The sequence below is a fragment of the Vulpes vulpes genome, chromosome 8, assembly GCF_048418805.1.
Source record: "Vulpes vulpes isolate BD-2025 chromosome 8, VulVul3, whole genome shotgun sequence".
In the NCBI taxonomy this organism is placed as follows: domain Eukaryota; kingdom Metazoa; phylum Chordata; class Mammalia; order Carnivora; family Canidae; genus Vulpes; species Vulpes vulpes.
In genome coordinates, this window is record NC_132787.1 from 63,721,477 (window position 1) to 63,742,148 (window position 20,672).

Genomic DNA, 20,672 nt, shown 5'->3' on the forward strand with positions numbered 1-20,672 from the left:
ATACTTTATCCAGCAAAGGTATCCTTCAGTATATAAGAAGAGATAGTTTCCCAGACAAACAAAAATAAAGGGAATTTATGACTCCTAAACCAGCCTTACAAAAAATATTAAAGGGGACTCTTTGAGTGGAAAGGAAAGACTATAGTAGGAGTGAAAAGTAGGAAGCACAAAAACAGTAAGATTATGCATGTCCATAAAAACAGTCAAAGGATTCACACACAAAAAAAGATAAAAATTATGACACCATATACCTAACGTGGGGGAGGAGTAGGAATAGGTTAAAACTTAAGTGACTATCAACTTAATGTAACCTAGTATATGCATAAGATGTTATATACAAACCTAACGGTAACCACAAATAAAAAATCAGTGATATATGCAAAAAATAAAGAGAAAGGAATCCAAGTATACCACTAATGAGAGCAAGAGAAGAAAGAACAGAGAAGAACTACAAAAACAACCATAAAAAAGTAACAAAATGGCAATAAGAACACACTTACCAAGAGTTACTTTGAATGTAAATGGACTAAATATTCCAATCAAAAGACATAGGGTGATGGAATAGGTAGGAATGCAAGACCCATCTTGCTACCTACAAGAGACTCATTTAAAACCTAAACACAGGGGATCCCTGGGTGGCTCAGCAGTTTAGCGCCTGCCTTTGGCCCGGGGTGCAATCCTGGAGTCCGGGGATGAGTCCCACATCAGGCTCCCGGCATGGAGCCTGCTTCTCCCTCCTCCTGTGTCTCTGCCTCTCTCTCTCTCTATCATAAATAGATAAATAAATCTTTAAAAAAAAAAGCCTAAACACACAAAATGTTTATTGAAAATGAAAGGATGGAAATGTATTGAAAATGAAAGGGATGGAAAAGCATTTATTATGCAAATGGAAGTGAAAAGAAAGCCTAGGTACTAATGTTTATATTGAATGAAATAGATTTTAAAACAAAAACTTTAACAAGAGACAAAAAAAGGACACTATACAATTGTAAAGGGAATAATTCAACAAGAAGATATAAAAGTTATAAACACTTAGGAACCCAATATGGGAGCACCCAAATACAAAGAGCAGCTAATAACAAACATAAAGGAAGTAATTGATAATAATACAATAACAGTCTTTAACACTCAACTTACATCAAGGAATAGATAGTCCAAACATAAAATCATCAAGGAAACAGTGCCTTTAAATGACATATTGGACCAGTTGAATCTAACATATATATTCAGAACATTCCATCTGAAACAGCAGAATACACATTCTGTTCAAGTGCACATGGAATATTCTCCAGAATAGATCACATATTAGGCTACAAAACAAGTGTTAACAAATTTAAAAAGACTGAAGTCACACCATGCACCTTTTCTAAACACCACTATGAAACTGGAAATCAACCACAAGAAAAAATCTGGAAAGAACACAAGGAAATCTGAAAATACATGGAGACTAAATAACATGCCACTAAACAATGAATAGCTCAACTAAAAATCAAAGAGGAAATCAAAAAATGCATGGAGACAAATGCAAATGAAAATACAAAAGGTTAGGATCCCTGGGTGGCGCAGCGGTTTGGCGCCTGCCTTTGGCCCAGGGCGCGTTCCTGGAGACCCGGGATCGAATCCCACATCGGGCTCCCGGTGCATGGAGCCTGCTTCTCCCTCTGCCTGTGTCTCTGCCTCTCTCTCTCTCTCTGTCTCTCTCTCACTATCATAAATAAATAATAATAAAAATTAAAAAAAAAAAAAAAAGAAAATACAAAAGGTCCAAAATCTTTGGGATGCAGCAAAAGCTGTTCTGAGAAGGAAGTTTATGGCAATATGGGCCTACCTCAAGAAAAAAAAAATCAAATAAACAACCTAAATTTATACCTAAAGGAACAAGAAAAAGAACAAACAAAACCCAAAACTAGTATAGAAGGAAGGAAATAATAAATATAAGAGCAGAAATAAATGAAATAGAAACTAAAAAACAGAACAAAACAAAATAAAGAACAGATCAATGAAACCAAAGATCTGGTTCTTTGAAAAGGTCAATAAAATAGATAAACGTTTAGCTAGACTCATCAAGATAAAAAAAAAGAGAGCAAAATAAACAAATTCAGAAATGAAAGAAGATAAATAACAGCCAACACTATAGAAATACAAAGGATTGTAAGATAATATTATGAAAAATTATTTGTCAAGAAATTGAACAACCTAGAAATGGATAAGTTCAGTTCCAAAACTGAACCAGGAAGAAATAGAAAATTTGAACAGACTGATTATCAGCAATGAAATTGCATCTGTAATAAAAAAAACTCCCAACAAATAAAGTCAAAGACCAGATGGCTCCACCAGTAAATTCTACCAATGTTTAAAGAAGAATTAATACCCATGTTTCTCAAATTATTTTAAAAAATAGAAGAAAAAGGAAAGCTTCCAAATTCATTCTATGAGGCCAGCATTTCCCTGATACCAAAACCAAGTAAAGACACTACAAAAAAAGAGAACTACATGCCGATATCTCTGATGAACATAGATGCAAGAATCTTCAACAAATACTAACAAACTGAGTCAATGATACATCAAAAAAATCATTCACCATAATCAAGTAGGAATTATTCCCAGGATGCAAGAGTTGTTCAGTATTCATAAATCAATCGACATTACAACAATAAGAGAAAGGATAAAAACCATGAGCATCTCCATAGGTACAGAAAAAGCATTTGACAAAGAACAACATCCATTCATTATAAAAGCCCTCAACAAGGTAGGTTTAGAGAGAATACACCTCAACATTATAAAAGTCATATATGAAAAACCCAGAACTATCATCACACTCAATGGTGAAAAACTGAGAGTTTTTCCCTTAACGTCAGGAACAAGACAAGGATGTCTACTCTCACCACTTTTATTCAAAATAGTAGTAGAAGTCCTAGTCAAAGCAATCAGACAAGAAAAAATATAAAAGGCATTCAAATTGGTAAGGAGGAAGTAAAACTTTCATTATTGCAGATGGCATGATTCTACATATAGAAAACCCTAAAGACTCCACCAAAAAACTACTAGAACTGATAAATGAATTCAGTAACATCACAGGATATAAAATCAATGTACAGAAATCCATTGCTTTTCTATACAGTAATAATGAAGTAGCAGAAAGAGAAATTAAGAAAACAATCTCATTTACAACTGCATCAAAAATAATAAAATACTTAGGAATAAACTTAACCAAAAGGTGAAAGACCTTTACTCTGAAAACTGTAAAACATTGATGAAAGAAATTGAAAATGACACAAACAAATGGAAAAATATTCCATGCTCATGGATAGGAAAAACAAATATTGTTAAGATGGCCATATAGCCGAAAGTAATCTACATATTTAATGCAATCTTTATGAAAATACCCCCAGCATTTTTCACAGAACTGGAACAAATAATCCTAAAATTTGTATAGAGTCACAAAAAACTCAAATAGCCGAAGCAATCTTGAAAAAGAGGAACAAAACTGGAGGTATCACAATCCCAGGTTTTAAGATATACTATAAAACTGTAGTAATCAAAACAGTATGGTACTGGCACAAAAATAGACATATAGATCCCTAGAACACAATAGAGAGCCCAGAAATAAACCCAGGATTATATGGTCTATTAATCTTTGAAGAGGCAAGAATATGCAGTGGGAAAAAGACAGTCTTTTCAATAAACAAAGCTGGGAAAACTGGACAGCTACATGCAAAAGAATGAAATTGTACCTCTTTCTCACACCATCCACAAAAATAAACTCAAAATAGATTAAAGATCTAAAGGTGAGACTTGAAACCATAAAAATCCTAGAAGAGGGGATCCCTGGGTGGCGCAGCGGTTGGGCGCCTGCCTTTGGCCCAGGGCGCGATCCTGGAGGCCCGGGATCGAATCCCACATCGGGCTCCCGGTGCATGGAGCCTGCTTCTCCCTCTGCCTGTGTCTCTGCCTCTCTCTCTCTCTGTGTGTGACTATCATAAATAAATAAATTTAAAAAAAAATCCTAGAAGAGAGCACAGTTAATAATTTCTCTGATATAGGCCATAGCAACATTTGTCTAGATATGTCTCCTGAGGCAAGGGAAACAAAAGCAAAAATAAACTATTGGGACCACATCAAAACAAAAAGCTTCTGGACAGCAGAGGAACAATCAACAAAACTAAAAGACAAGTGAATGAGAGATACTGACATATCTGATAAAGGGTTAGTAGTATCCAAAATATATAAGGAACTTACACAACTCATCACTAAGGAAACAAATAACACATTGAAAAATGGGCAGAAGACATGAATAGACATTTCCCCAAGAAAAACATGCAAATGGCCAACAGACACATGAAAAGATGCTCAATATGACTCAGCAACAGGGAAATGCAAATCAAAACCACAATGAGATATCACCTCATACCTGTCATAATGGCTAGGATCAAAAACACAAAAACAAGTGTTGGTGAGGGTGTGGAGAAAAAGGAACCCTCTTGCATTGTTGGTGGGAAGGTGAACTGGTGCAGTCACTGTGGAAAACAGTTTGGGGGTTCCTCAAAAAATTAAAAATAGAATTACCATAAGATCTAGTAATTCCACTACCAGGTATTTACCCGAAGAATAGAAAAACACTATGTTCATCGCAGCATTATTTATAATAGCCAAAATGTGGAAGTAACTAAAGTGTCAATTGATAGATCAATGGATAAAGAAGAGGTGATATATTGAAATAATATATATATTATATATATATATGATGAAATATTACTACATAACCACATAAAAGAATGAAATCTTGCCACATGTAACAACATGGATGGAGCTAGAGAGTATAATGCTTAGTGAAATAAGTCAGTCAGAAAAAGACAAATACCACATGATTTTACTCACATGTGGAATTTAAGAAACAAAACAAGTGTATATTTAAAAACCTTGATTGCTGTCAAACTGTCTTCCTGAAAACAGTGCCCATCTTCCCCATAACCTTGTTCATGCTTAATATTTTCATTAAGTTTAACCTGGGCCAATCAAATAAAGAGAAAGTTGTATCCCTTACTGGAATACAGTTTTCATATTCTTTTATGCACTGTTAGCTTTTTGATTAAAAAATAATCTCTTATTCTTATTGATTAGTCGAAGTTCTCTATGTTAATTATATTGATGGTTTGTCTCATATATTGTATTTTCATGGAGGTTCTTTGATAAACAGAATTAAGAAATACATCTGTATCTTTATACGTTTCTTCAAACCAGCAATCTCTTTCATTTTGGATTTGCCTTTGGTTGATGTTACAGAAAGCTCTTCTCTATCCCAACTTACACGGAATTTGTGTTGGTCTTAAGTTGTGAGAAAGGAATATAGCTTTATGATTAGCCTGGAGTTTCCACAGAATATGTTTTATGGACAATGGTTCTGTGGAATGTTAATGGGATTAACCAAAAGAAGGATTTTATGATCAAATATGCTTGGGAAACATAAGGTTTAAGCAAAACTGTCAGGTTTCTTTACTGCAATGCTTAATCAGGGTGGATCCTATTCACTGCAATATAATTTGATGTAGCTAAACACTAGAAACAATTCAAACATACATCAAAATCATACCAGATAAATAAATGATTTTTTTCCATAAGGAGAAATACTATGTATCTGTAAAATGAGAATGCTTGCCCATATGGTGAGAAAGGACATCTGAGATACATTGTTAATGGATAGAGCAAGAATAGGGTGTATTATATATTTTGTGTAAGAAAGAAGACAGTAAGATCATATATATATATATATATATATATATATAAGCTTTTTAAGATAAGCATAAAGAAACTTTAGAAATCTTCCAAGAAAGTAAGAACTGTGGCTAGAGGGAAAAATCGTTTCCTGATTTTATCCTTTTACAATAACTGTTGTTTTAAACCACATAAACATATTTACTATAAAAATAAATTTAAATATTTTTGAATAGAAAGACTCTCAGAGGCTTTAATATACTAATATATATATTGTGACTCTCCGAGTTGCAGGCAGTGGTGGCTTATGCAGTTGCCTATAAAATCATTTGAGTAGAGAATTCTACAAAATTTTGGCTGATCAGGTTTCCTTCCAAATTTAGCATATACTAAATACAATATTTTACAGTCTTGGGTTTCTGTGTGTGTATATGGGTGTGTGATTTCTGTTGTTTTTTTAATTGATTAATTTTATCCCCAGAAATGATTATTTTCATATCTGGAAGAGCAAGTCACCTCTTATCATTGTTTTTCATTATTTTGCTGATATCAGAATTAATTCTTCTTGTCCAATCTTTTCTGGAACTATTTTTATCCATTTATTCTTTCAAGTGTTTTGTTTTATCAGTGACCTAAACATACTTGTGGAAAGTTCGTGGAGAGCTGATAGCTTTATGGAATTATATAAAGATAGAAGGGTATTTCCACCTTTTGATTATTGTGAATCATGCTGCTACGAGTACTGGTGTACAAATAGGAGAAAAAAGATAGGAGACTGTTTTCTATATGCCTTTAGGTATTTTCCAGAATTTGAATCAGGTGAAGTGATTTCTCAAATATTCTCTTATGCCATTCAGTAAAGTCTAAAATAGCATGATGTTTTCATTCATATAACTCCTATTTCTTAAATATTCAAAGTGTTTTAATTTTGTTTCTGCTGTAAAGGAGATCTCTTATACATTTATTTTCTCAAGGATTATTGCTGATATAAGCTTTAATAGTTATTATATTTTAACAAATTTATTTTGAAATTTATTGAAACAAATAGATGATGTTTTCATTTGACCAATTAATTTAATGAAATATAATAGACTTCCTGATAAATCACTAACCTTATTTGCTGGAAAAAGCTGAAAAATAAACCATTGTTATTTCAGTATCATTTTGAATTTTTTAACGACTTTTAATTAGGATGTTTGCATATATGTTTATAAATGGAATTGGCCTGAAGGTTTGTTTTTGGAGTTCCCTTTGTTAGTTTTTTATGATTATGTAGTGCCAAATGTGTATAATAAATTAGCAAGTACTCCATATGGTTCTGAATTCTTGAAGAGCTTATAGGGTATTTAAAAGAATTTCTCTGCACACATTTTGGTCCCAGTAACTTTTGTAAATGTAATTCTTTTTTTTTTTTTTAAGATTTTATTTATTTATTCATGAGAGACACAGGAAGAGAGGCAGAGACACAGGCAGAGGAAGAAGCAGGCTCCATGTAAGGAGCCCAAAGTGGGTTTCAATCCCGGGAATCTGGGATCACACCCTGAGCCAAAGGCAGATGCTCAACCGCTGAGCCACCCAGGTGTCCTGCAAATGTAATTTTTGAACAGTATTTTCATTCCTCTTCCCTCAAGCTGCGTCAATTCGACATTTACTATTTTGTACGAAATTGTCCATTTTTATCTTACTGTCAATTATGCTCTCTGGCCTGGGTGCACCTTGTCCCCAATCTAAGAGCAGCTGCCTCTGGAAGCTGATCAGGGAAGCCCCAAGGAATCTCAAATTAGAGTGTTCCACCTTTCTCAGGCTTACACTTTCCCCCCCAAGTTAAGGGTCGATATTTTATGTCTTGCCTGTGACAGTCCTTGGTGGCAGCTGCCTTTGCTTTGGCTCTATCTGCACAGTATCTACCAGAAACTGAGTGAAATTTCTGGCATTTGTATGGCAACCTTCTTAGTTTCTACAGTCATGTAAACTTTTTTTTTTTTTTTTTAGTTTCCTCCTCCTTCTTTACTTTGCTCACTCTAATTTCTTTCTGGAGTCAAGGTTAAGGGATTATTTTTAGGCAACCATCTTTCCCTGAAGTGTCAATGTACTTTTCCTTCTTGGCTTAACTGCTTTTCATCAACGGCTGAGACAATACCAGGGGCTCTGGGCTGTATCTATAAATGTAGCAGGTGTCAGGGGAGGAGATTAATCATAACAGCTAGCATAAACAATCAGTCCTGGAAACACAAATATGTTGACACCCCTTTGGCTAAGGCCTGGAGCAGCTTGGCAAAGGATCCACAGTTCTTTTCTTTTGTTTTATTTGTGAAATAATCAAGAAGGTGGAAAATTTGAGAAGTAATGCCGCAGGTACATTTTCTGATATTCCCTTCTCCCCTCATAACTGTCAATTAGTTGATTTTCAATTTTCATTATTATTAATGAAAGAAAAGATACGTGTAAACATAAAAATTTCAGCTACTTTCTGGTGATCGGCTATAACATACAAAAAGACGAAATGCTGCAAAAAATAACCACACATATTTTTACAATTTTTTTTAAGATTTTATTTATTTATTCATGAGGGAGAGAGAGACAGAGACATAGGCAGAGGGGGAAGCAGGCTCCTCGCAGGGAGCCTGATGTGGGATTCAATCCCAGAACTCCAGGATTGCACCCTGAGCTGAAGGCAGATGCTCAACCGCTGAGCCACCCAGGCATCCCTACAGTCTTTTTTACAATTAGTACTCACAGAGAATTATATTAGAGTTAATATATACCCCTTCATGTACATGTTCACAAAATTTCCAGGTAATTAAAAGTCATAAATGATGCTGTTTTCTGGCATAACCTTTCCCAGTATTACTGGTAATATGTGGAATTCAGAATAGTCGCAACTTACTTCTTGCTATAGCTTTACTGCCTAGTTAGCTACATAGAAGTTTAATTAATAGACAATGATATATGACCAATATTAATAAATTATTCAGGAAAACTGAAATCCTCCAACTGTCTAAATATCATTCATTTGGCTGTCTTTCTCATTTTCCATCCTCATTACAGACTTTTTCTTGGCCTTAATAGTGGGCCCTCTGATGAAGAAATGTTGGCTCATTCATCTTACTTGTCCTCAGAGGCACTGCCTTGGAACCTTCTGGGACCACTGCAACCTGATAGCATCCTCAAGAGTGGGCCTGACCCTGAATAACTTTGAAAGCTATGACACATTCTTCCTCATTTTAATAGAACAGGGAGGTTGATGCACTTCTCAAAGCCAAATGTTTCTTTTTCATAAGTTCCTCCTTGTATGTGTACTTTTCTCCACCCGGAAGAGTCACTTGTGGTCACCCATGAAACCAGTCAATCCACTCTCCCTTCATAGGACTTCCTGAGCAGTGTCACAGTTCACCAGAGCAGCCTCAGCAAAGCCACCAGCTTTCAAATTGTGGCAGGACTCAACACAGATGATGATATTATTGTATTATTATTATTATTATTATTATTATTATTTTTTATGATAGTCACAGAGAGAGAGAGAGGCAGAGACATAGGCAGAGGGAGAAGCAGGCTCCATGCACTGGGAGCCTGACGTGGGATTCGATCCCGGGTCTCCAGGATCGCACCCTGGGCCAAAGGCAGGCGCCAAACCACTGCGCCACCCAGGGATCCCCGATATTATTGTATTAATAATGAATCCACATCTTCATTTTCATGAGTGTTACAACAATAAGATATTTTCTATAACCCTGCACTATAAATACAAACAGAGGATAGCAGAGGACACTGAAGCAGTCCCCAAAAGGATCTAAGGATGTAGAAGCAGCTTGTTTTAAAGCTTAGTGTTTTAACTTAGGTCAGCTAAAAGAACCCACTGGAGTAATCGATTTTCAAAGAGCAGATTAATTAACAAAATTATCATTAGTTTTTAAAAGATTTATTTATTTGAGAGAGAGAGAGAGTAGGTGCAGAAAGAGAAGGAAATAATCTTAAGCATATTCTGCGCTGAGCATGGAGCCTGACAAGGCGTTGGATCTCAGAACCTGAAGACCATGACCTAGCCAAAATCAAGAGTCAGACATTCAACCAATTGATCCACCCATATGCCCCCCAAATTATTTATGTGCACATATAAACATATCTGTATATATATTCATAGAAGTTGGTAAAACATGTTTAATGACATAGGAAATCATTTATGATATGGTAAATGAAATAATCAGGTAATAAGATGTATATACAAATTACTCATTTTATGAAAAGACATTTAACTCTGCTTGTAGAAGGAGAAATGCAAATTTTAACTATAATGGGCAAAAATCCAAAAGCCTGACAATATAGTTCTCTGTTGGGAAGTTTGTAGAGAAACAGGGACTCTCATATACTGCTGGTGAGAATGTAAATTAGTACAATCTCATATGGAGGGCAAATATCAAACTTAAAAAGTTATAGATCTTTGACTTAGCAATTTCATTTTTGTAATTTTTTTTTGCTATAGGTAGCCTTACATGATACATGTAAAGGCTGTCCATGGCTGCACTTTGTGATAGCAAAAGGCTGGAGATAATCCAAAGTCCATCAAAAGTGATTGGTTAAATAACATTGCACACTGTAGTTGTGAAAAAGAGTAGAGAAGCTCTTCACGAACTTGATATAGGAATATCTCTAAGATATATTAAATTTAAAAAAAGGGATATAGAATGATGTGCATGCATAAAAAAGCTAAATTTTGTGTTACAGGGAGGGAACAATCTATATTTGTGTTGACCTGTAAGTGTATAAGACATTTAAAGGAAACTAAGAATTGTATTTTCCTAGAGATGGAGTAAGCGACTGGAAGAATATTTATCAAAATGTTACAGCCTTTCGTAAATGATGGGTATATTGGGGTTATACCAATAAGAGCAGTTTCTTAAGAGCTTGTAAAAGTAAAAATCCTTTGAATAGCATTTAATTGTAAGTTAAAAAATATGAAGCATATATTCTAGAAAAAGTGGATGAACAAAATTACCTGGTATTATGAATGATTTTTAAGCAAACACTCATGCTACTACCATTGAGCTCAAGAAAAATAATGGTGCCCGCTCCTCCAAAGCAACTCTCAGTGCCTGTTCTCGATCATACACCTTTCCCTTCCCATGAGAGATAATCATGTCTTTACTTTCATGGTGACTACTACTTTGTTTGCACTTATAGTTTTGCCACCTATTGATGTGCTCCTAAAGATGTATTTTCATTTTATTTTAAAACTTTTTGTCACTGAGGAAGGCACTTGTGATGAGCACTGGTGCTATACTATATGTTGGCAAATCAAACTTCAATAAAAACAAATGAAAAAATAAAACTTTTTGTAAGAGACATCCATGTTACATGGAGCTACATTTTGTGCATTGTGTTAATTACATAGTATTCTGTTACCTGCTTATGTCACAGTTTTGTACCCATCCTACTGATGATGGATATTTGGAATATCTCCAATTTGGGGTATTAAGAACAATGCTGATATGATCCATATGGATTTGGGTACATACATGCATGAATTTTTCTAGGGCAATTACCCTAGAGCACAACTGTGGGATTATAGTGTATGGATAGCTTCTGCTTTTCTGGATACTACAAAATGTTTTCCCATATGGTTTTATCTATGTATACTTCTAGCAGTCTACAAAGGTTCTAATTGTTTCCTAGTTTCACCAAAGGTTCTTAAGACTTAGTCGAGTCAGACTTCTTAACATTTGCTAGTCTAACGGGTGTGCAGTAAGATGTCATTATGGTTTTAATTTGTATTTCATTGGTGACGAATGAAGTTTTGTGCCTCCTCACATATTAATTGGTCATTTGGACATTTCCTTTTGTGAAGTGCATGTTCAAAACTTTTGCCTACTCTTTTATTGGATTGCCTTTCTTTAATAGTGCTTAATTTAATCTATGTATTAATAAAGAGTTTGAATGATGAATGATCAGGGCTGGAGGTTCACCATGCAGACAGAAGGCAAATGCAGCAATCTAAGATTTTTCACAAAACCTTTTTATGTAATTAGCTGGCACAAATTATTCATCAGGCAAATTGTGCCTACGCATCTGCCCACCACAGTCTGCTGCCAGTCATCTACCCATGCATCCAGATCAATGAATGATGCTGATGGCAGTAGTTAGCATTCACCAAACTCTTCCCATGTGCCTGGTACTGGGCTAAGCATGTGCCTTATTTACATCTCTCAATACCTCTATGTGTAATGTTCCATTCAGCTTCAATAACTTGACCATGATGACTTAACTAAAGAGTGATGTGGCTGGGAGTTGTCCCTCATTTAACTCCAGAGGCTGTGTTCTTATCCTAATTATCATACTGCCTTAAACAAAGTTTCCTTCTGGTTTCAGATTTGGGATTATTGTGTGCTGTAGAAATGGCAATCAGTTCTAGCAGAAGAGAATATAATGAAGTACTTAATGTAAAACTTAAATTCCCTAAAATATACCATAATGCATTATGAAGGATATTGACAATAAGAAAATAGGCTTACATAAAGCTTACTTTGCACTTATGTTTGCTTCACAGCCTGTACGTGGATGGCAAATATGGATTCTTTCAGCTTACTACTGCATCTCTAAACATTTCACACATCTTAAGTAGCTAAATCATATGCTCTTCTCCAGAATCATTTTTTTAAGGTTAAAATCATGAAATAAACACATGGCATTGTCTTTCTCTGATTGACTTATTTCGCTTAGTATTATACTCTTTAGCTCCATCCATGTTGTGCAAATGGCAAGATTTCCTTCTTTTTTTATGGGCAAATAATATCCCTGTGTGTGTGTGTATATTTCACATCTTCTTTACCATTCATCTTCACTCATGTGGAATTTAAGAAACGAAACAAATGAACAAAGAGAAAAAAGAGAGAGACAAACCAAGGAACAGACTCTTAACTATAGCAAACAAACTGATGGCCACCAGAGGAGAAGGAGTGGGAGGGTGGGTGAAATAGATGAACACTTAGCATAGTGAGCACTGAGTAATGAACAGAATTGTTGAGTCACTATATTGTATACCTGAAACTAATATAAGACTGTATGTTAACTATACTGGAATTAAAGTTAAAAACAATAAAAATTAAAAAAATTTTAAAAATAAACATAAAAAGAAAGAAAGAGAGGGAGTGAAAAAAATGATGAAATGAATAATGATGGCAAATATAACCATGCATCCAGTACAGCTACCTTAAATCCTCATAGCAAGGAAATAAGACAATCTGGCACACCGTATTGAGTCTCAAAGGGCTTTGCAGTCATTAACAAGCGTAAGACAGCAAAATGTTCAAGAGTAAAACTTTAAAAACTACTATTTCTTGAGCAAGACTACAGAGGTCTGTGGAAAAATAAACCCTTTTTTTTCCATGTTAAACTTTAAATTTGTTGGAAGATAAACGAACTTTATTTTGAAATAAAACTTTTCAAACTTGGAAAAGATTATGAAAATCAAGAGCTGAGCTACAGTCGAAGACAGTTTCTAAGCAGTTTATATAATGGGTTTTAGTTCAGAGGGCTTTCATTTTTCCCTTTTGAGGGAACTTTCTGGCTCAAACATGTTCACAGGCCCCGTACAGCTTGCAAAACTATGTTCTTTCTCCCGCTGAGACCCCGCTCAGGCTTGTACTTTTATTTGGAAATATAATTTTCAATGCCTTCTTCTAGCCTGAGCATTAATCCCCCCACTGCTTGATCGATTAAATACCACTGCCTGTGTCTGGAAGGCAAAGTCTGGGCTTTATGTATTGCTTTCTGGCAAGCCACATTTCCATGCTCCACGGAACAGGTGCAGCAGTATAACTCTCTGCAGCAGGCTTTTGGACCCTCAGATCTTGGGGTCCAAGAGGTAGTGTCTCGTGTTACCATCTAATGAGTTTAAAGGCCTGTGAGGATTCTACTTCTATCGATGGATGTGGTTTGATAACAATATCTTAACTTTAGTATGGCATTTAATAGCTTACAAGGTGAGACTACATGATCTCGTTTGCACATCACAGCAGTTGTTTATGGGAAGCAGTGCTTTATCGCCTTCAAATTTTAACAATGAGGGGGTACTGTGATCCTTGCCCAGAGTCACGTAACTAGTAATGGCAATCTTGTTATTAAAACATAGGTCATCTGATTATTGACATACCAGTGTTCTTTTATGATTCACAAAATAAACCCAAGATTTGAGATTTAATAGAGAACTTTCAAAAGGACCCACATCATCAATGTGCTCTGAATCTAGAAAACTAATGGTAATATAAATGTCACATTGCCACTTACCTGAGCGGAACAGAACAAAGAATGAGCTCTTTCAGTGTTACCTCTAGGAGAAGTCCTGGAGAAAATTGTCAGGATTTCTTTGAAAAACCTTAAATGTGATCAATCAAGCCCCCAAAGATAAGCAGGCCTGCTTGGTAGGGAAACTTGTAATTCATAAAGTCTCATTGTCCTGGCCTTGTCTTCCTACACTTTTTGAATGTGTATCTTGTTTCTCCACCTAGAAAACCCTAGAAGATAGGTGCTGTGGCTTGGTTTTCCCCAGACGCACATCCTGAGATAAAGATTCAAGTACAAGTGACTTAGAAGGAGAAAGAAACACAGGTAGGGAGGAGGGCAGCAGTACAGGGAGGGGTGTGTCATTGAGCCAACTGCCACTGGGGTGACTGGAGCTTCACCCCAAGACAAAACCTTGGACACAGTGTAAGTTACACACCTCAGAGACACCCCACCTGGGGGTATGGGAGCTGGGTGTTCATACAGCGACTCCTATCAGTTGTTGAGAGCTGCAGGGAGCAGAGGATAACTTCCCCACCTTCTGGTACACTGAACACAAGGGCAGAGCAGCATTCTATTGGTGAGGATCAAGCTCCCAGGAAAAGCAATGCAGACAGTGGCAGGGCAGAGTCACTAGTAACTGGCAGGAGGATAATGAAGAACATTGGAATGGTAAGCTACCATAGGATCAAGGTCTTACATTTTTCTAATTTTCATTTGAAGTCCAGAGTGGTATTTGAGACATAATAGTCCCTTGATAATTATGAACACATCAACATGACATCAGAGTGGTTATGAGAAATGCTTATGTATAGACACTGAATCCTAGGCAACAGAAGAACATGGAAAGAAAGAGGAAACAAGAAAAGACAAAGGAGGCATCAGGGAGTCATCCCTACTCACACTTTCTCATAAATCTTGTTGGGATGCTCTGGCCATTCAATCATGCACACCACTCTGTTGGGCATGGTCTCTGTGGTTGAGTAGTAGCCCTGGGGGAAGGCCAGTAGAAGAGCCAGGACCCAGATGACACAGATGACCACCTTGGTGGCCGTGGCCGACAGCCGGGGCTGGAGGGGGTGGATGATGGCCATGTACCTGGAACAGAGAAGAAAGGACAAATTTCTGATTTGGTCACCAAAATTTGTATTGGCAATTAGCATTGTTCCTACAAATGAAGAATTCCAGGGAAATCTTTGACTTCTAATGATTGTTTCTTTTATTGAAAATCTTATTAAAATTCAATTAATTAACATATAGTGTATCATTAGTTTCAGATGTGGAGTTCAGTTATTCATCAGTTGCATATAATACCCAGTGCTCATCATATCAACTGCCCTTCTTAATGCCCATCACCCAGTTACCCTATCCCCCCACAACCACTTCCCCTCCGGCCACCCTCTGCCTCCTATAATTAAGAGTCTCTTATGGTTTCTCTTCCTCTCCAATTTCATCTTATTTTATTTTTCCCTCCCTTCCACTATGATCCTGCTTGGTAGGGAAACTTGTAATTCATAAAGTCTCATTGTCCTGGCCTTGCCTTCCTACACTTTTTGAATGTGTGAAATCATATGATAATTCTTTCTCTGATTGATTTATTTCACTTAGCATAAAAGCCTCCATTCTATCCATGTTGTTGCACATCTTCTTTATCCATATACAACTATGTTCTGATCCTTTTTGCATACCTTATCCTCAAATTTGATGACTCTTATGACATAAAACCCTAAGATCCATAAGAAAAGACAACCAGGTTTTTAAATATTTTAGAACCCATCTAACAACATGCTAGGAGTGAAGTTTTCATCAATAGAATGCTCATGCTGGGGACACGATAGCCAAGTATAGATCAGTGGCATACAGGAGAACTGGAAGGGCAAGAACAATGTTGTAAATTTATTCAATGTAAAGACTATCTTTATCCTTTTTTGGATTAAGGAATAATATTGATAGAAGTGGTGATTTTTAAAGTCCTTATGTGGCAATTTAAAAGGCTGGGAATTGTATATCGTCTCTACAATGTGAGGGGATATGAATGTGTGCTAGAGAAAGGAGTTAGTCTAACAGCAAATTGTCAGCTCCTGGCAAAATCTTCATCAGTTCTTTGAACATCTAGAAGTCAGTGTGTGGCTAATAATGCATGTCTCATGAGGAGAAAGACAGTTTCCACTTTTTGAGACAGATACACTTGGGTATATTAAAGTCCCAGGGTGGATGAAACCTCATTTGCAGAAGAGGTAAGTAAAGTGAATGATGACTCAGGACTTGGAGCCACTCCTCCATGTCCTCTCATCTGGGTTGGGGCACTGCATAAGTGTGTCCACACATTTGAATTTGTGCTGCCTCTGAAATGTAGCAGAGACCTTAGGGATAATAAACATTCCAATCAGCATTTCATATCAGTTATAATCACATCAATTCTGCATCCTCCATTTTAAAAGACCTTTTGCTTTGTGTATTTTTCTTGCAAAGTTCACAGGTCTGTCCCTTAAAATATGCATTCTTTGTCATAGTAGAAAATATGTCTAGTGCTTCCTTTAGGGTTTAAATATTATTGGACAAAACCTCACGTTTGATTCTCTGATAGGCAGGTATTTCTGGCTTCTAGAGGACAGAATGGCCAATGGAGACTTCAGAAATGAGCAGACAAATAACAGCCCAGCTGTCAGCTGGCTGCACATAATTCCACATAGTTCTTTTTCTACACACTTTGGACTCCTAGGATCTGTAGGCCACAACTGGGGCCACAGTTACAAGTAAAGCAATTTCATTCAGTATGTGCTCTACAAATTCACACTGGGCACCTGCTACATGCAGAACGCAGCTTTTCCTTCTCAGCTCCAAGCTCCTAATTTCTCTGGGGAGAGTAGGCACATAAATAAGCAACTACAAAACACAACAGTAGGATATGTGACCTCAAGTGGTAATCCAATAAATACCTTAGAGCTGTACGGAGGCGGCAGAGATAATGAAGTCTTGGTATGGCAGGGGGACTTATGGAGGCACCACAAGAGGTGTGCTTAGCTGGATTTGGGACAAGTCTGCTGGGCATCCATCTTGAAAGGTAGGAAGCGTTCAGAGCTTTCCTCCCTTCCTCATGTCATGATTAGATCTGACTCCATCTGGGAAGCTTGATGGCTCAGTTTTCATGAAGGCTTCTTTGAGTGTCCTTTTATAATCGTAAACTTTATTTTATTTTATTTAAAGATTTTATTTATTTATTCATGAGAGACAGAGAGAGAGAGAGAGAGAGAGAGAGAGAGGCAGAGACATAGGCAGAGGGAGAAGCAGGCTCCATGCAGGGAGCCTGATGTGGGACTCGATCCCAGGACCCAGGATCACGCCCTGGGCTGAAGGCAGGCACTAAGCCACTGAGCCAACCAGGGATCCCCATAATCGTAAACTTTAAAATACCTTTCTCCACATTGTCTTGCTAGGAACCTAGGCTTTCTAGTAGTTTCTTCTGGAGATGCCACTCAAGGAGTTCAGTATCTGGAGGTTGGATATTAGGGTACCTCAGGTCAATTACTACATATATGAACAGAAGCGATAAACTTCAGAAAGAAACACCCCCAGAATCTCTTTCTTCTGCCTCTTTTGGATAGTGGGCAGGTGGTGTAGAAGTCAGGAGAGAGTGAATTAGGAAGAGACTTGGAGCAGATATTTTAGTAGAGGTGAGCAATAAGCTATACATCTTTGGGCAAGTTTCCTCAGTTGAGTTGGTTGGTGGCTATAAAGCCTATCATCCAGCTGTTGTCTTAGAGCACCAAAAAGACAAAGACAACCCTCGAGATGCTATGAATCAAGCACCATCTGTCTTCTTTAGGTTATTCCAAGGGAGGTCCACTGAACCATAGACCTGATGACCTTCTATCCTTGGCGTGGTCTCCTGAAAGGAACCCTGAGAAGTCTTGATTTCCCTCCTGGATCTGCCTCTTTCATGCGGCCTGATGCCAGTGAAGCACTGGTTTCCTCTGTAGTCATGGAATGCAGAATCAGAGCCAACAGAGGTGAACTGTATAAACACTATTGTCCTTTCCTATTTGATGAAGGCCTAGACCTGGATGGTCACGGCCACAATGTCTTTGAGTGCTTGCATTGATTGTAGGATTGTAGGATGGCTTATCGTATCATTTCCCAGAGGTGAAATCTTTCCTAGCCATGCCTTTCATTTCCAGCACCATCCAGGCTTCTGCTCTCACTGTAGCTGTGCATTCTCAAGCTTCACAGGAATGTGAGGAGACTGCACAGAGGAGAATATGCTAATTACATTGTCCCCTTTTAATATTATCTCAAATGCAAGATTTTAATTTGCTTTTAACTCAGAATAAGCATTCAATCTTAAATAAACGTAACTGAACACCCACACCCATGCTCAAATTGGTAATGCAATCATTCAGAATCTAATGTGACTGAGGCTTAAGGGAAACTGCATCAGGATATCGGTGCTATAGTTCCAAATGGTTTGCAGAAAGTCATATTTTATCTTTATTGCAAAAAATTACAATTTGAGAGCCCATTTCAGTTTACTCTGCTGTTTTTTGAGTATAGGAGCATTTCAGTGACAAAAGAAAGTATTACCAACATAAAGCCATAGAGAATACAAAATATTGGCCCTAAAAATGTATGTATTTTCATTTGTTCAAAATAGAGCCATTTATAAATCTCTATTTTTTTTAACTTTCCTTCTTTCTTTGACAATCCTCACTTCTAGAGCTTATAAGATATGCTTCTTTCTTATGTACCCCAAGTCTTGGATAGCTTGTCCACTTGTCCATGGATGGATGCATATTTCCTGTTCTGCTGACCATTCATAGCTTGGATTCCATTAACATACATTTATATATTTATTTGTAACACTCTGAATAATTCTTGCTTATTCAGTTATGACTTATCATTGAGCAAATGCTGCAAGCCTTAGGAAAGTGCATTCAATAAATATTTATTGACTACACTGTGCTCAAGAGACCAGAAGGCAGTCAATGAAATATCTTTTTGGTTTACGCATTAATCATCAGGCTGCCAGAGACAGGGATCTGTGTGGGATGTGGATTATGTTCTCCACTTCAGGTTGCCCCAGTCCCATAGAGGGCAGGCAACTCTGATTTGAATTGTATGTGGCCTCCCAGCTGAAACACCTGAGGTGCTATCTTCCTTTTGCATGATCATGCTTTATAAAAAGAACCCTCCATAAAGCCTCTGAAATCTGGCAAAATATAAAAATGCACATTTTTTTTAAAGACAGAGTGAAGCAATAGTATTGTGAAAAAGAATTCCAACCTTCTGACAAGCCCCGGTGTCCTCAGAATGTCCTCCTACCAGCCTGAAATCACCCGGAAGAGAGGATGTGTTTCTTCTACCAAGAGATCTGACTTCCGAGGCCCTGCCTCTGGTTCCAGTCCCCACCCTCCCTTATCCCTACTCACTTCCTCCCAGGATGGTTTCTGTCAAGGGACTACATCTTGTTGGGTTCAAATGATTAGGAATAGTGGCAGCTGAGAGCATGGCTGCTCTAGTCCAGTTCAAAGGTTGGTGAACTTTTTCTGTAAAGGGCCGGATGGTAAATATTCTAAGTTTTGCGTCCCACACAGTTTCTGCCATAACTATTCAACTCTTGCCTTGGTAGTATGGAACTGCAGACAAGGCAACTACAGTGTGACTGTGTGCCAATAAGACAATTTACCAAACTGGTGGGGGCTGGTCTTGGCCCGGGGCCATAGTTTGTTGATCCTTGGTCTATTTGATAGGAAATGAAGAGTAGGAGGAATTAGAACCATTGGAGAACATGGTGTACTCTTCAGAAACACTCTTTACCTTTGGCAGACTAAGGACTCTAAGATGAAAGCGCATTGGGTGGAAAGATCTTGTAGCCCACAAGGAGTTAATAAAGTGTTCAGGTGCCATTCATGACCCCAGAATCTAGCCCCTTGTCTGAGTACAGTGGTCACTAACCCATGATGTTTTTACTGCTAAATCTCCTTCTGGCTTGCTCCTACTATTTGCATGGCTTGGCCCATTTATCATGTTCTGTGACTGGGCTTAGATGCCCTGCCTTTCCTATTGTGAAGTTATCTAACCCTGTGTGGATCACATTTCAGTTTACTTGCCAATCTACCTTGTCTTAATTCACCCTTGACAAATTCTTTGCAGATGGCAGTTGCTGTGACTTACTCAAGCTGGTTTCCCTCAGTGCCCAGGACATAGTAAATACTCAATGAAGGCTTAATTGAATAAATGAATATGCAAGTGTCTCAGTACATAGCAGGAGCTCCATAAATGGTTGTTGAATAAAAATAAATGCAGTAGGAGAACTAAGTACTTACTATACCCTTCATTCTTCCCAGTCTGAACATATGTAGGACTATTATGTGGGAATAATTATTGCCCAGTGTTTTCTGTCATACAGATAACCAGGATCATCCTGCAGGAAGGACTTCACTGGACCTGGGTCTTCAGAATTTCCTATCTCTTGACATTAAACCTTTATGTAAATTCTCAGTAAGTATTTATTGACTAACTTCCACATTGACCACTATGTAGAGAAGTCAATCTTGCTACATGATATTGCCCTCCAGCTCTTCCTCTGAACAAGATTGTTCCATCCTTTCTTCTCCTACTCCACACCCCATTCCATCTCAGACAGTACCTGTTGGGGGCATCAAGTGAGGTTCTCTTCTAGAGAATCA

General features: G+C 37.3%; 1 protein-coding gene across 1 annotated transcript in view; it reads right to left on the reverse strand.

Moving 5' to 3' along the window:
• TACR1 (tachykinin receptor 1) overlaps positions 1-20,672 on the reverse strand; it is a 138,370-nt gene that overhangs the window by 51,794 nt on the left and 65,904 nt on the right. The window contains exon 2 of the mRNA XM_025994453.2: positions 14,890-15,084. Within this exon, the coding sequence (XP_025850238.1) occupies positions 14,890-15,084 (195 nt within the window). The remainder of the gene's footprint in view (positions 1-14,889; positions 15,085-20,672) is intronic.